This window comes from Chionomys nivalis, chromosome 5, assembly GCF_950005125.1.
Source record: "Chionomys nivalis chromosome 5, mChiNiv1.1, whole genome shotgun sequence".
NCBI lineage: Eukaryota > Metazoa > Chordata > Mammalia > Rodentia > Cricetidae > Chionomys > Chionomys nivalis.
In genome coordinates, this window is record NC_080090.1 from 47,662,402 (window position 1) to 47,676,346 (window position 13,945).

A 13,945-nucleotide genomic window follows, 5' to 3' on the forward strand; every position below is an offset into this window, starting at 1 on the left:
ATCCTAATTCTAAACTGGTGTGAGATTGTTTTACGGCATCATAGTTTGTGGAATTTCATCCAGTTGTGCTCATGTTACATGCCTGTTTCTCCAGATGTGCACAACTGGAGACCTCCAGTGAGGTTTGGGCTACCATGCCAAAATATGCCACCCTGGACTTCAAACTGAAGGCATCTATAACATGGCAAGTATAGGGAGGGGCTTTCCCAGGTTCCTGTTCTCTTCCTGGGCGTTCACAAATCTCTTCCCAGGAACTCCCTAGCTAGGGAAGAGCCCCTCTTATCGAAGATGAGGCTGTGTCCTCTCTCCTCTCTTCTCAGTGAGGAAGGTTCTAGACCTAGGACTTAGGTTCTCGCTTCTCTGTTATGCAGTCATCTAATACACATACTTCATTTTTAGACCCAGCTTCTATTCATCTGTCTACTGTCAGTATGCAGCAGGAGGGGAGGGAGTGGATAAAGAGACAGCAAGACTAAGGCATGAACAAAGTCAGCTGGCAGGAACACTAGAGACCCCTCCCCACCAGAGTCACATGGGAAAGAGCAGACCCCGGGCAAAGACAGTCACACTGGGGGATGGGGAAGACAGATGGGTGCTATGTAAATGCTATAAGAGGCATGAAGACAATGGGGGACACACTCTGGGGTCTCAGTGTTGTTCCCTCTCTCTAGCCCAGGGAGTGCCTTTTTCTCCCTTAATAAACAGTCCCCATATCCACCACTATCCCTGTGGCATGGTCCAGTGCTTTGTTCTACAATGTAAGAACCTGCAAGCTTCCATAGGTGCCCCATGGGCTCAGACCCATGCCTACGACAGTGTTTTGTACAGGTTCAGTTATCAAACACTCAGATGGGAAAGGCAATCATCTTACCCTTCTATAGTGCTAAAAATAAAACCAGCAATGCAAAACACTCTTTCTCTCTCTGGCTCTCTCTCTGTGTCTCTCTCTCTCTCCTCCCCGACCTCTCTCCTTATGACCCCTCTAGAAATATCAGACATCCTTTTCATAATTACACATATGAAGAGCTAGCAATGTACAAGATCTGCAGAAAGCTTTGGAGAATGAGGAATTGACTGACCACATCCCACATTTTTAGGCTTGGGCCACCACATTCAGTGGAGGTCCTTGTCCACTCTGACACTCAGAGGAAGGAAGACCACTCCCCTCTAACTTTCACAGACAACAGAGGTCACACAGTCTCTCTGCACAGTTCCTCTGTCACTTAGCCACTCCATCTAGTTCCCAGCTTTGCCACTGGGGTGTTCTCAGCATTCACACTAGCAGACTGTGTGTTCCTCTTGATCCAGATTTCACATCCTTTGCACGACCTCTGCACAGACTTCTCACAAAGAGAGAACCCCGAAGAAGTCTCCTTTCACCAAGTTCCTTGAGAAAAGGCCTTCGAGTTCAGTTATTTTTAGCTAAGTTTAAAAGGTCAGCCCAAGTAAGGATTTCTTTAATACTAACCCAACCCTGAGGCATCTCATAGTCTTGTGAGCATCTTAATTGTCCTGCTATTGACAGGAACGGGGCTAGACATGAATGCCAAGCCTTTCGTGAGCACGCCAGGCCAGACCAGTGTTCTATACCAAACCACAGACAGACAGGTCAGATTGCGACTCATTCCTGCTCGCACCCCTAATACTCCGTGCTAAGCACTAACCTCTGGGCCTTGCTCTGACATTAGGTAAATGCTCTTCCATATGTTGTATTGTTGCATCCTATACTCCCCTTACCTGCTGTCTTCCTTTCAGCTCCTTTTCAGGCTCAAGAGCTTGGAAAACAGGCTTATTATTATTATCCAAGCATAGGTATCATGGACTATAATCTTATTCCTCTGGACCTGAAAAGCTTTTTTCATGGGGGTGGAGACATTCCTGGAACAAACTCCCCACGTCACTTACTGCGCCATACAGAGCACAGTCTTCTTGCTGGCAAAGCCCTTGAGCTTTTCCTGTGCCATCCAAACACACAGCTCCAAAGGATTAGAGCATTTGGTTGGGAAAGAGCTCTATCATCACACCAAGGCAAAAACTTCCAGGACTAGGACTTTGACCAGACTTAGTTTTCCACATGTTTCTGAAGAAGGAACTCACAATTGTGATTTACAATAATTATAATTATTGTAAAAATAATTAATTATTAAATTATAAAAAATAATAAGGCTAAAGGAAGAACAGGAGTTTCTGGGGGAGGAACTCATACGAGAAAGCAGAAATGTAAGGAAGATTCCAGCAAGTGCCCACATCCTGAACAGATACTGGAACTCAACTTGTCACTGGTTTAAGAAGCTGGTGGCTTCTGGGAAGCAGTCAAAGCTGAGTCACACTCCTGTAACATGGGAGTGAGCAGGAATGCAACAGAGAAATGCCTAACAGGTAGGACAGGGCTAAGGCTGTGCCTCAGTGGTAGAGCGCAGCAACCCAAGAGCACAAATCCTTGGGTTCCATACCCAGCACTGCATAAACTCAGGAGGCAAAAGAAGGAAGGTCAAGAGTTCAAGGTCAACTCTGCCCCACAGCAAACTGGAGGCAACAAACAAACCAACAACAATAAAATACACAAGTAAGAAAGAGTTTGGCTAAAGAAGAGTTTCATTTAGACATTACTAATTAGTTTGGAAGTAGGAAATAAAATAGACAAGAGGAAGACCGATGGATTTCTGCTAGTGAGAGGGACAATTTAAAACAAGCTAACCAAAATTACTCGCACATCCCATTTCTATTTACTGTCTAGACAAATTTCTTTTTGCAGAGAAACATAATACCATGTCCCAATTCTTGGTTGACTCTGAACTTGTTTGTGTGTGTGTGTGTGTGTGTGTGCGTTTGCAGAGGTCAACATCAGGTGTCTCCCTCAAGTTCTCTCTACACTATTTTTTGAGAGAGTGTCTCTCTCTGAACCTGGAGCCCATTGACTGGAAACACTGGCTGGTCAACGAGATCTGTGCATTCTCCATGTTTTTGTACCCCACATTCACTCCCGGAGCTAGTTACAGATGCACAGTACTAAGCCTGGCTCTTCTGTCGGAGGATCCAAATCCATGTCTTTATTTCCTTTATAATTTCTAATCATTTATGATGAGAAACCTTCCTTCCTCAGGCTAGAGAACTCAGTCAACATTTACCTTTAGAGGCTTCTGTCCCCAGTGGGTTGTCCAGGAAGTCAGACAAGTCATAGTTCCAAGCATCTCGGACAGCGGACTTGGACACCACTCGGTCATTCAGGTCCTGCTGTGGCCGGAAGTTGTTTCTCAGGTACTCCACTGACTTGACATGGTCTTGCTGCTCCGTGGTGAAGATGGAATAAAAAGCCTCAAGCTGGACAAGGAACCAGAGAGAGGAAGAGAAAAACGCAATTAGTAAAGCTATGTGATCCAAAGGGCATCTATGGGGCGATCAGAACACGATGTGGCAAGTGGTTAGGCTAAAGCTCATCTACCCAGTAGTAGATAGCCTTCTGCAACCATCACAAGTGGCTGCATCTCTGTCCTGACCCCTAATGGGGGCCATTCTCAGCTGAGGGTGGGATGGGGCTCTCAGCCACATGTGTCTTCTGCAGAGTGTCCCAGTAATACCTTTAGTACTATGGGGAAGACTGCAGAGTTACGGCAAGTCCTCGCGGTAAACTGCCTTGGTATGAACTAGAGGCCCTGCATGCATGCTTCCCCTGACCCTCTGAGCCTCCACTCTCCTTCCACAAACAGTGGTAATCATAACAGTGCTGACCTGATAGAGTTTGAGCAACAGGACGGAGGTCGAAACACTTCTCCACATATAACATTCAAAGTACACGCTAACATTTTAAGAAATGGCAGTTACAGCCGGGCGGTGGTGGTGCATGCCTTTAATCCCAGCACTCAGGAGAGGCAGAGGCAGGAGGATCCCTGTGAGTTTGAGGTCATCCTGGTCGGTAAGAGCTAGTTCCAGGACAGGCTCCAAAGCTACAGAGAAACCTTGTCTTGAAAAACCAATATGCGTGTGTGTGTGTGTGTATGTATGTCAATGTGTGTGTGCATATATGTATGTCAATGTGTGTGTATGTATGTCGATGTGTGTGTATGTATGTATGTGTATGTATGTATGTATGTCAATGTGTGTGTATGTATGTCAATGTGTGTGTGTGTCAGTCAGTTAATTCTCACAAACAAGCCTCTGTGCATGTGCTCCAAATCAAATTCATCCAAGTCATGAAGATGCTCAGTGTTGTGTGGGTAAGTCCAACTGCCCAGTTCTAAATTTACCAAATGGCTCGCTAGTCACAGATAAGCTCTCTAAAAATGCAAGCTGCCTTATCAATGAAATGTCTATCAATGTAGGGTCCCGAAAAGATGGAATCTACCTGGGTCATCTGGAACAACATAAGTGCTTAAAGAAGATCAGCTGCTGTCGTGATCGCTGTGAAGAAACATCTTCCACAAGAACACTGATGAAACTTTTCAAGAAAGAAAAAAAAAACTCAGTACCCCCCAATCATATCCTAACCATCAAGATGGATTCCTTATAGCCCTCAGCACTGCATCATTAAGAAAGGTCATTCTTCTGTGTGCAAAGAAGGAGCACTGACTGGCTGTCACAATGGCACTCATCAGCCACAAAGATAATCTTGTCACCGAAGAAAGGGCAGAAAAGCAGAGGGCTAGAAGCTGTTGCAGGCTTCGGGGAGCTAGATAGCTGGCCATCAAGACTAGTATGTAAAAACTTTGAAAATTATTAATACTATCTGAACTTCTTGCAGTTTCTGAGTTAGGGGGTCATCTTCAAGCCTGGACCTAACACTCAGTTCAGAGAATGACCCAGAAAATGACCAACTGTTGAAAACTTGAGGCTTCCTTCCTTTGTGTGAGAAAGAGATGCAGTTCTAGGGAGACTCCTAGAACTGAAATCCTTCACCTAGACTGTTGATGGTGTGAAGATACGAGCCATTGATGCCACTGAGATGGAAACAAAGGGGCTAAAAGTTCCCCAGCCCAGTGATGCCACTAGCTTGACAGGATGACCAAAACAACACAGAGGGAGGGAGGAAGGGAGGGAGGAAGGGAGAGAGGGAGGGAGGGAGGGAGGGAGGGAGGGAGGGAGGGAGGAAGGGAGGGAGGGAGAATGAATGAATGAATGAATGAATGAGTGTACAGGTTTCTGATTTTCTCGGAGGAAATGACTTCCTAAAATTTTATGAAATGAACTAACAAGGACCTGCTAGAAAAGGGCCAGGTAAAGGCCAATCAAGATGATTAAAAGTTGGAGATTTAAATCCTGCGAGGCAAAGGAAAAGGCCATAGGAAGAACTGTTCAGCCTGGAGGAAAGGTGAGGGAGGCGCAATTTGATTAAAGGCCCTTGTAGAAGATGCTGACCAGCTGCTCTCCAGGTCCAGGAAAGGCAAAATAAAAGTGGTTTAAATAAAAGCCATAGCAACGTGAGTTGAATAAAGGGGAGAGATCTCTTTGGGTTCAGGGTGGGAATTTGCTTGTTTGGTTTTTGTTTTCTTATTAACATGGGCTGGGCTACCACACCCAAGTCAGACAGGAAGTCTTCTGAAAGAGACAGTCTTGCCAAAGGGGGATTAGAGCCAAAGAGAAGAACCTGGTTTGTTCTCCTCGTCTATGTACTTCCTTCTTGGCTAACACTCACTCCTGAAAAGTTTACTTCTGAAGCCTCGGGAAAGAATCAGTCACATAACTGTAAAAAGAGGCAGGTTGTGAATTAAACACAAAGTGCCTTCCTTTAAATTGCTCTTACAGCTTAATGACACGCTGCGGTTTAAAAGCTCAAGATGGCTGCCTTGTCATTAACTCAACTTGCCCGGCAGATTTGGAAGGAAGGATGTGGCGGTTTTGAGTGAACTGATGACCTGAATGATATTATATTGTCAACTGGATCATAGCGTCCTTTGACAGCCACACAAAGGGGCTCACGTGAGAGGAGGACAGGCTTAGCGGGCTTAGCAAATGCCTTTAGGAAGGTTGGCAGCATTCGCTAAATGCTGGCATTCCTCTAAAAGGAATGGAAATTGCCGGTAGCCCATCCTTTTGGTAATAATGGCCACAGTTGTTGACGGAGTAATAACCTCCCGGAGTCTTGGACTGGGACAAAGTCTCCATGCTTTGTTCTGCCAGTAGAGAAGTAAATCTCCTGGGTCAAAACTCCACTGACCTTCATACATAATATATATTATATATATGTACTATAACATATATAAGTATATTTCATTTTTATTTTATTTTTTTATTTTTGGTTTTTCGAGACAGGGTTTCTCAGTAGCTTTGGAGCCTATCCTGGAATTAGCTCTTGTAGACCAGGCTAGTCTCGAACTCACAGAGATCTGCCTGCCTCTCTGCCTCTCAAGTGCTGGGATTAACTGGCTTTCACTTATATTTTGGATTGTCCAGGGAAAGGCAAAAGACCAGAAGAGGAGGAGCTGTATGATGTGACAGTCCCTAGGAAAACCAGAATCACAGGACCACCCAGACAGACATGCCTCTCTGGGTCAGTGCACGTTTCTGATGGAATCTTTCATATCCAGTTAGAAGTGAATAGTGAGCCTTTCAAATTGTACACAGCAGTTCTAGAGAGATGGCTCGGCAGTTACGACACTGGTTACTCGTGAAGACTCAACCTCAGATCCCAGCACCCATATGCAAGCTCACAACCATCTACAATCAAGTTCTCCCTGCCCTCCATGAGCACCAGGGAAGCAAATCATTCATACACATAAAATTTAAAAAGATCCTAAAGAAAACAACTGTACACTTCGTCATGCTACAGCTCTGGTTGCTCCATCTCAATCTCCCGCTTTTGATCGTCTGCCCTGTGCCTCGTTTTCCATCCTTAAAACCCCCACTCTTAATACTTGAGTCCAAACTTTCATTTTCAGATCCCAATGAACAAAGGTGCAGTCTTGGTCACCTTACTTACTCTTCCTATTTTTGCATGTATTATGTATACATTTAAATGTACATGCCTGTATGTCTATGTGCAGGTAAATGTGGAGACCAGCAGCTGACATCACAAGCCTCCTTTGAGAGCCCTCCACTTTACTTTTTGAGAAGGCAAATATCTCACTAACCTGGAGGTCACCAATTCTGCTAGATTGGCTGGCACCAATACTCAGCAATTCCCAATTTCTGCCTCCCCAGTGCTGGAATTACAGGTGTGTGCTGTTCTATCTGGCTTCTGAAGAGGTTACTGGGGGATCCAAACTCAGGTCTGCACGCTTTCTCGGAACGAGCTGTCTTCCTGGCTCCCCATATCCTGTCCTTCTGAGACTTTGTAGTACATCAGGGATAACAATGAATGATACTTACCTCGTGTGCTTTGACTCATTCTCTAAGGGGTCGGTATATATAAAGTGTTTGAAATAGTTCCTGATATAAGGAAGTACTCAATAAATACTGTTCTCACCACAATTAATTTTATTTTATGAAGACTGTAGCTAACAGTGATTGTGCTCTCTGATTACAAATGAGAATGTGGCATATCTGCCCTTTCCTCATTCTCTTTATTACTTATTTTATCAAACTTTATACCAGGCAGTTCAACAAACACTAGAACACATTGTTTTAAAATGCACTTTTAGCCTAAAAGGATAATATTAATAATATATTATTGTTTTGTTGTGGTGGTTTGAACAGGAATGGACACATAGGCTCGTATTTGAATGTTTGATTCCCAGTGGTAGACTGTTTTGGAAGTATTAAGAGGTGTGGCCATGTTAGAGAAGTCACATCACTTGGGGTGGACTTTGAGGTTTCAAAAGTCCATGTCAGTCTCAACGTCTCTTTCACGCTGCCTCGGGCTTCTGGATAAGATGCAAACCTTCAGCTAATGCTTTGGTGCCATGCCTGCCTGCCAGATGCCATGCTCCCCACGATGATCATGGACTAAGTCTCCGAAACTGTAAGGAACCTCTAATTCAATGCTGTCTTTTTATGAGTTGCTCGGTCATGGTGTCTCTTCACTGACACAGAACAGTAGTGTAGGCAAACACCGACACCAGCAACTAAGACTTACAAAGCTCTTATGTTACGCAGGCACCATACTCAAAGTAGTATGTGCTTTGTTACTTTGTCATCAGAGAGGTCCCATGAGGCTGGGGCCATTGTTACTGATAGCAATCATGTTACTGACTCCAGGTAGGAAACTGGCCCCTGAGACTCAAGGGAACCAAAGGTCAAAGACTGGAAACCCACATCTGAGTGACTCAGTTTCTCTCAACAGCATCATGTCACACGGAATGGGCCCACAGTATGATTCAGTGAACGATATGCCAGCAGTGAGGACCCAATGTGGTGACAGTTTGTCCCCAGCAATTCCTGCTAGTTAAGTTCAAGGCCAATTCAAGCAGAGTATCAAGTATCATCAATTTGTCCTCTCTTGTGTTCTGAAAGGAAACCATGTACGGCCAGGGCCAGCGGAGTGACATGAACAAAATGGCGGCTGAGAGGAAAATGCTCTCCACATCCCTAAGCCATCACCACTATTCACCTGAGCCATTTCCAGGAGGAGGTGGTGAACACACTTGGCTTTATCTTAACTTTAATGGAACTAATGAAGTCTTCATCATTTAGTAAAAATAAATTAAAGTTTTTATTTCTATAATATCAAATTGACTTTTTAACTTTTGAAGAGAGTGTAAAATACTTCTTTCTTTTATCCCTGCTCGGGGAGCTGTAATTGCGTTTTAACTGGGGCTGTTACAAGAACAATTTTAACCTTGAATCACAAATGTGTTGGCTGGAAGTGTATATAAATCATTTCAACTTAGTTTTTATTATAAAAGTATTCCAGAGAATAATTAGTTTTTAATCTGTCAGTCTGAATCAAAGGAGAGTTGAAATCTACTCATGCCCTGTGTGTGCCGCTGGAGTTCTTGGTCCACAGGACATGGACAGGCGACCACTGAGGCTGAAGGGGAGAGAATAGGGAAAATTAAAAGTAATAGAATTAGGAGCCATTAAACACTGGAATAAGTGGTTCTTTAAGGGACGGGTATATCGAAGCAGTTCAGACTAAACCCAGGGGACAGCATTAGGACTGTTTCATCTATGGTCCTGGAGAGGCTTTGGTTTTTGACTCTAACTTTCAGGAATGGCAGGGTGGGTCCTGTTTGTCGCCCCATTACAGAACGGACAGTGACAATGACCCTAAACATCTTAGGCTGCACTTCAGAACCACAGCTGCAAACAATGCTCTGAGACTTGCTAGCTAAAGGCAAGGCCGTGTCCTTCCTGCGGCTCAGACACTTTTACAGGCCCTCTACATAAAGAAACTACCTTCAGAAAATTAACAAGGAAAGCAGTCCCTTTTGGAGTCATCACAGCATGGTCACCCTGCAACTTAGAACTTCTCTGTCTACACACGTACTGCATGTCACATGGTCTTGGAAAGGACACCGTTGGCTACCTGACACACAGCTGTCACGGTCCTACTGCTGCGACATCAGGGGCTATCGCATGTTATTCTATTATCCAGGCCACACTTTAGTAAGAGTTCAGAATGCTGGGTTAAGCGCTGTTAAAATTAGTTTTCTGTTCTTATTTATATGTTTCAATGTGTCCTCTATAGAGTTTAGACAAAACACATGGCTTGCTTTATGTTAACAGGACAGGGCTATCCTTTGAAGATCGTTGAGTAAGGAAGACAGGAAGCTGCTTCCTCTCCTGTCAGGCACAAGTCGAGGCACTCCACCTTCCTTCCTGTTTCCACAGAAAGGAAAACGGAGGCACAAAGTAGAGAAAGGTATCTGAGGAACGGAGTCAGCAATGGAACTCTCCACTTGAAGGCAATCAGCCCGCAAAGCAGAAGCGCTTAACTCCAAAGACACGGTCTAATTAGTCTGACAGACACGCAGCAGCCTTGGAGGGGCAGGGCACATAAGCCTGTCCTTTCCAATCTGTCTCACTGGTAGGGGTAGAGAAAAAGGTCAAACATCCAAAGTAGACTAATTAAGACATTCAGATTTATGGAATATTAGAGAACGTCCCCCCAAAAGTCATACTTATGGTAAAGGGCTGAGAGAGGGCTCAGTGGTTAAACAGCCTGTGTTGTTCTTGCTGAAGATTTGGGTTTAATTCCAAGTGCCCACACAGTGGCTCACTCTATATCTGGTTACAGAAGATTCAGTGCTGTCTGCAGGCTTCCTCAGGTACCAGGAACCATGTTCATGTAGCCCATGAACATATGTGTAGGCAAAATACCCACGCACATAAAATTCAAATATTAAAAAAGTCACACTGGAGAAAACTACAGGCAATGCCATATTTGAACCCATAGGAGGAGTCGGTCTGATGGTGACCATGGGCAAAGAAGCATCATTTCTGAGACTCTGCTGCATAACGGAGTGAGTCCCACCACAGTGAACTCAAAAATAGTATCTTCTGGACTCACCACAAGAGCACAGTGCTATCCATACAATCTATGAACGCATGAAAGCGTACAGAGAGACTGCAGGCAGCTGACTCCAAGACGGAAGCCTACTCCTACTCCCAGACCATCATTTTGCAATGCCATCATTCTGACTGGATGACAAGATGACATTACTTTATTTCCCATTTTCTCTCTTACTCTTATCCCGCTACCCCTGTGTGTGCATGCATCTGTGTGTGCATGCATTTGGAAGCCTGAGACTGAAGACACAAGTCAATCATTCTCCATCCCTTTCCACCTTATTCATTCATTGTGGCAGTCTCTCTCAATCAAACTTCAAGCTCCCCCAGATAGCTAGTTTTGATAATTAGCTAGCTCTGGGATCTCCTGTTTCTGCCTTCCAAGGCAGGCAGTGACAGGCAGGCCACTGTGCTCACTCAGCATTTTTATGGTTTCCAGGGGTCCGAACTTTGGTTCTCACATTTGTACAATGAGTGTTTTCACTGATGAGCCATGACTTTTGTCTGGTATTTACAACGGAGGGATAGCGGAGTCAAATAAACCACACGGACTAATGGTCAACCAAGATGTCTAGGTTCTATCAAAAAACAACAACAACCCCACACACACACCAAATTTAGATCTATATTATCATACATGCCAGAGGCTGAGTTCACTGGTTAAGAGCTGGGGAGATGGCCTATGTAGATTCACAGTAGAGAATAAAAGACTCAGCTTAAGAATCTGTCTGTGTGCTCTGCAAGCCTTTAAAGAAACCCATATCCCCCAGTTCCTACTCCTGGGCTGATCACCACATCTTACAAAGAACATGCTTACTCTGCTCACTGCTTGTAGGCACCCACAGAGATGAGAGAAGAGTTAAGAGAGCGGGGATTCGGAGAAATAGCTAAGCAGATTCTCAAAGTCTTGGGCTGATTTCTTTCTGATGGAGGCAGAAAAATCCCTAACCACTTGGATTTTCCAAACTGGCTTCTGCCTCCCTGAAATGCGTGTTCTGTGCTAGCTTCGGAAAGGATGCTGGCAGTGGCCCAGCAGGAAGGTCTGAAGCAAGAGCACTTGGAGGGCTGACTGACACTTGCTTTCCAGGGTGGGGGGTCGGGTGATGCAGCTGCAGCCTCTGCAAAGCTGGCCAGCAAGGAGCCAATGCAGCCATAGGGAAAGGAGGCTGTCTTTTTTCCTTGTGAGTGAGACGGAGATGTAGGAAGAAGGGTCTGATACAAGGTACAGCATTATCTGCAGGCAACTGGTAATGAGAAATTAGAAAGCTAGTCCCATTTCTTTCTTCTTTGTTTCTCTGTAACGCAATCCCTTCCAGGGAAGGCAAAGCAAACGCCTACATCCTTCTCCTTGAGTGTCCTTGTTCTGGAGCTCCAGAGGGTGTAAAGGGTATCAACAAAGCACTTTCTAAAAGCTCCAGTTTTCCAAATATCAAAATGCTTCAAATCCGCAAACACTTCTGCAGACAGCCACTCCCCAAAAGTGTGTGCTTTGTTTGAACCTAGCAGATATTTGTTTGCCAGAGCAACCCAGCATATGCTGATGGCCTTCAAACCTCCAGAGTTAGCCAACTGCCACTTCTCACTCCTGTTTCACCAGGAACCCTACCGAAAGTGGGAAAATCCATGTTACTTAACTTCAATAGCTCAAGCATTTAAATATTTGAAGGCAGAAGCAATTATCTTAAGTAACAAAAAGGACCCTTTTAAAGATCAACCACACTCTTTACTCAGCCCTACAGAAATAAATATTTGGACTGATTTCTTTAAAAACAAAACAATGTTGGCTTCACCATTAGGAAGAAAACTTGTCTCTATTTCATTTTCTCCTTGCGACTGGCAGATCTTGTGCAGGAACCAAATTGCTAGTCCTTCCTTTTTTTATTTTTTTTTGTCATGGTGTGAATTAAAAAGAAAAACATCCTCAAAGAAAAAATGGATGCTAACAGCAGAAAACCCAGGTTAGCCTGGCACCATGCCACCTTGCTTTGCCAGGAGGATAAAGGGCTGCTCTGCTAAATCTCTTACAGTGCCTGTTTCCTGTAACCCGAGAAAGGTCAACACTGGATGCTTTGGGGGCACTACCCAGCACCTCTTCTGGCTTATTTAAGAACAGGCATGTGACTTAAGGCCAGATTTTCGTTGGCTGGGTTCTCAGATACATCTTCAGGAATCCTTTCTGGATGGAAGACCTGGCTTTAGCCAGCTCTTGACCTTAAGGGTCAACTGGGACTAGTACAGCCACGGTGGGGCGGGAAACTGAGAGCAAACAAACCAGAGGAGAGGTCTGTGAAAGCCCAGGATCAGTACAAAGCCATGCAGGAAGCTCGCGGATTGATGAGACCTCTGAAGGCAAGACAGACAAAAAAAGCTCAGGTTTCGCTTCCCAGTTAGAAGTCAGTTCTGTGTAGGAAGGCTTACACAGCCTCACCTCAAAATGCCCTGATTTACTGTGTCTCCAAAATACACTATCTGCTTAAACTTCTTGAAGTGGTCAACTCTCTTTGTTATAGCCAGACCCATGCCTAAGCAGAGAGCTACCTGGCCCTTTAGCCTACCCGCTAGTCTCTACCCAAAACTCTTGACTGTCCCCCGGGGATCAAAATTTTATTGCTTCTGTTATTAGTTAAATACTGGCATTGCCACATCATTCTAGAACTTTCCCCTTCTCTTTGTCTCACTGCTGCCCACAACTGTAAAAGTGGCTGGATGGTGTGGGAGGTCCTTCTCTATATATGTTGCTTTTATAGTTAATGAATAAAGAAGCTGCATTGGCCTGTGATAGGGCAGAGTAGAGTTGGGGGCAGGGATGGGAGAGCTAAACTGAATGCTGGGAGAAAGAAGGCAAAGTCAGAGAGAAGTCATGTAACCATGGCAGGGGACAGACGCACCAGAACCTTGCCAGTAAACCACAGCCTCTTGGTAAGATATAAAATAATAGAAATGGGTTAACCAAAGATGTAAGAGCTAGCTAGCAATATGCTTAAGTAATTGGTCAGGCAGTGGTTTAAATACTATACTTTCTGTGTGATTATTACGGGGGGTCTGGGCAGCCAGGAACGAACAAGCAACCGTCTACTACAGCTGGGTAGGGAAGAGCCTCCCAAGAGCCTTTCATTTTAGATAGCCCTGGTTAGTGGCTCCATCCTGCTTTCTCATGTTCTACCCACTGTTCCTGGCACTACACATCAGGCATCCTACTATATTTTCCCAGTACAAGTTGAAGTCTTAAGTTTTTAAAATTACATTTACTTATTATTTATGTTGGAGGGTCACATGTGTGGGAGTTGGTGCTTTTTTTCATCGTGGAGACCCTGGGGACAGAATTCACATCATTAGGTGTGGCTACGAGTGGCTTTCCCACAGAACTATGTTGAGGACTCTAGACTGAACTTTTGACAAGAAACACATGATTTCCAAACAGTCTCGCCTTCATTCTGTCAATTTTCAGGATGTGACCTAAGGACCCTCATGCCTCTGGTGGCTCCCTTTCCTCAGCCAGTGTCCTAATTCCAGGCTCCTTTCACAAGTTTCTCCCTATGGTTAACTGTTTGGTCTGAGTCTC

The 13,945-nt window shown here is 44.6% G+C and overlaps 1 protein-coding gene across 2 annotated transcripts in view; it reads right to left on the reverse strand.

The window, feature by feature from the left end:
• Window positions 1-13,945, reverse strand: part of Ptprg (protein tyrosine phosphatase receptor type G) — a 683,229-nt gene that overhangs the window by 122,021 nt on the left and 547,263 nt on the right. For both annotated transcript variants that reach the window (XM_057769291.1, XM_057769290.1), the window contains exon 8: window positions 3,129-3,321. In XM_057769291.1, coding sequence (XP_057625274.1) covers window positions 3,129-3,321 — 193 coding nt within the window. The remainder of the gene's footprint in view (window positions 1-3,128; window positions 3,322-13,945) is intronic.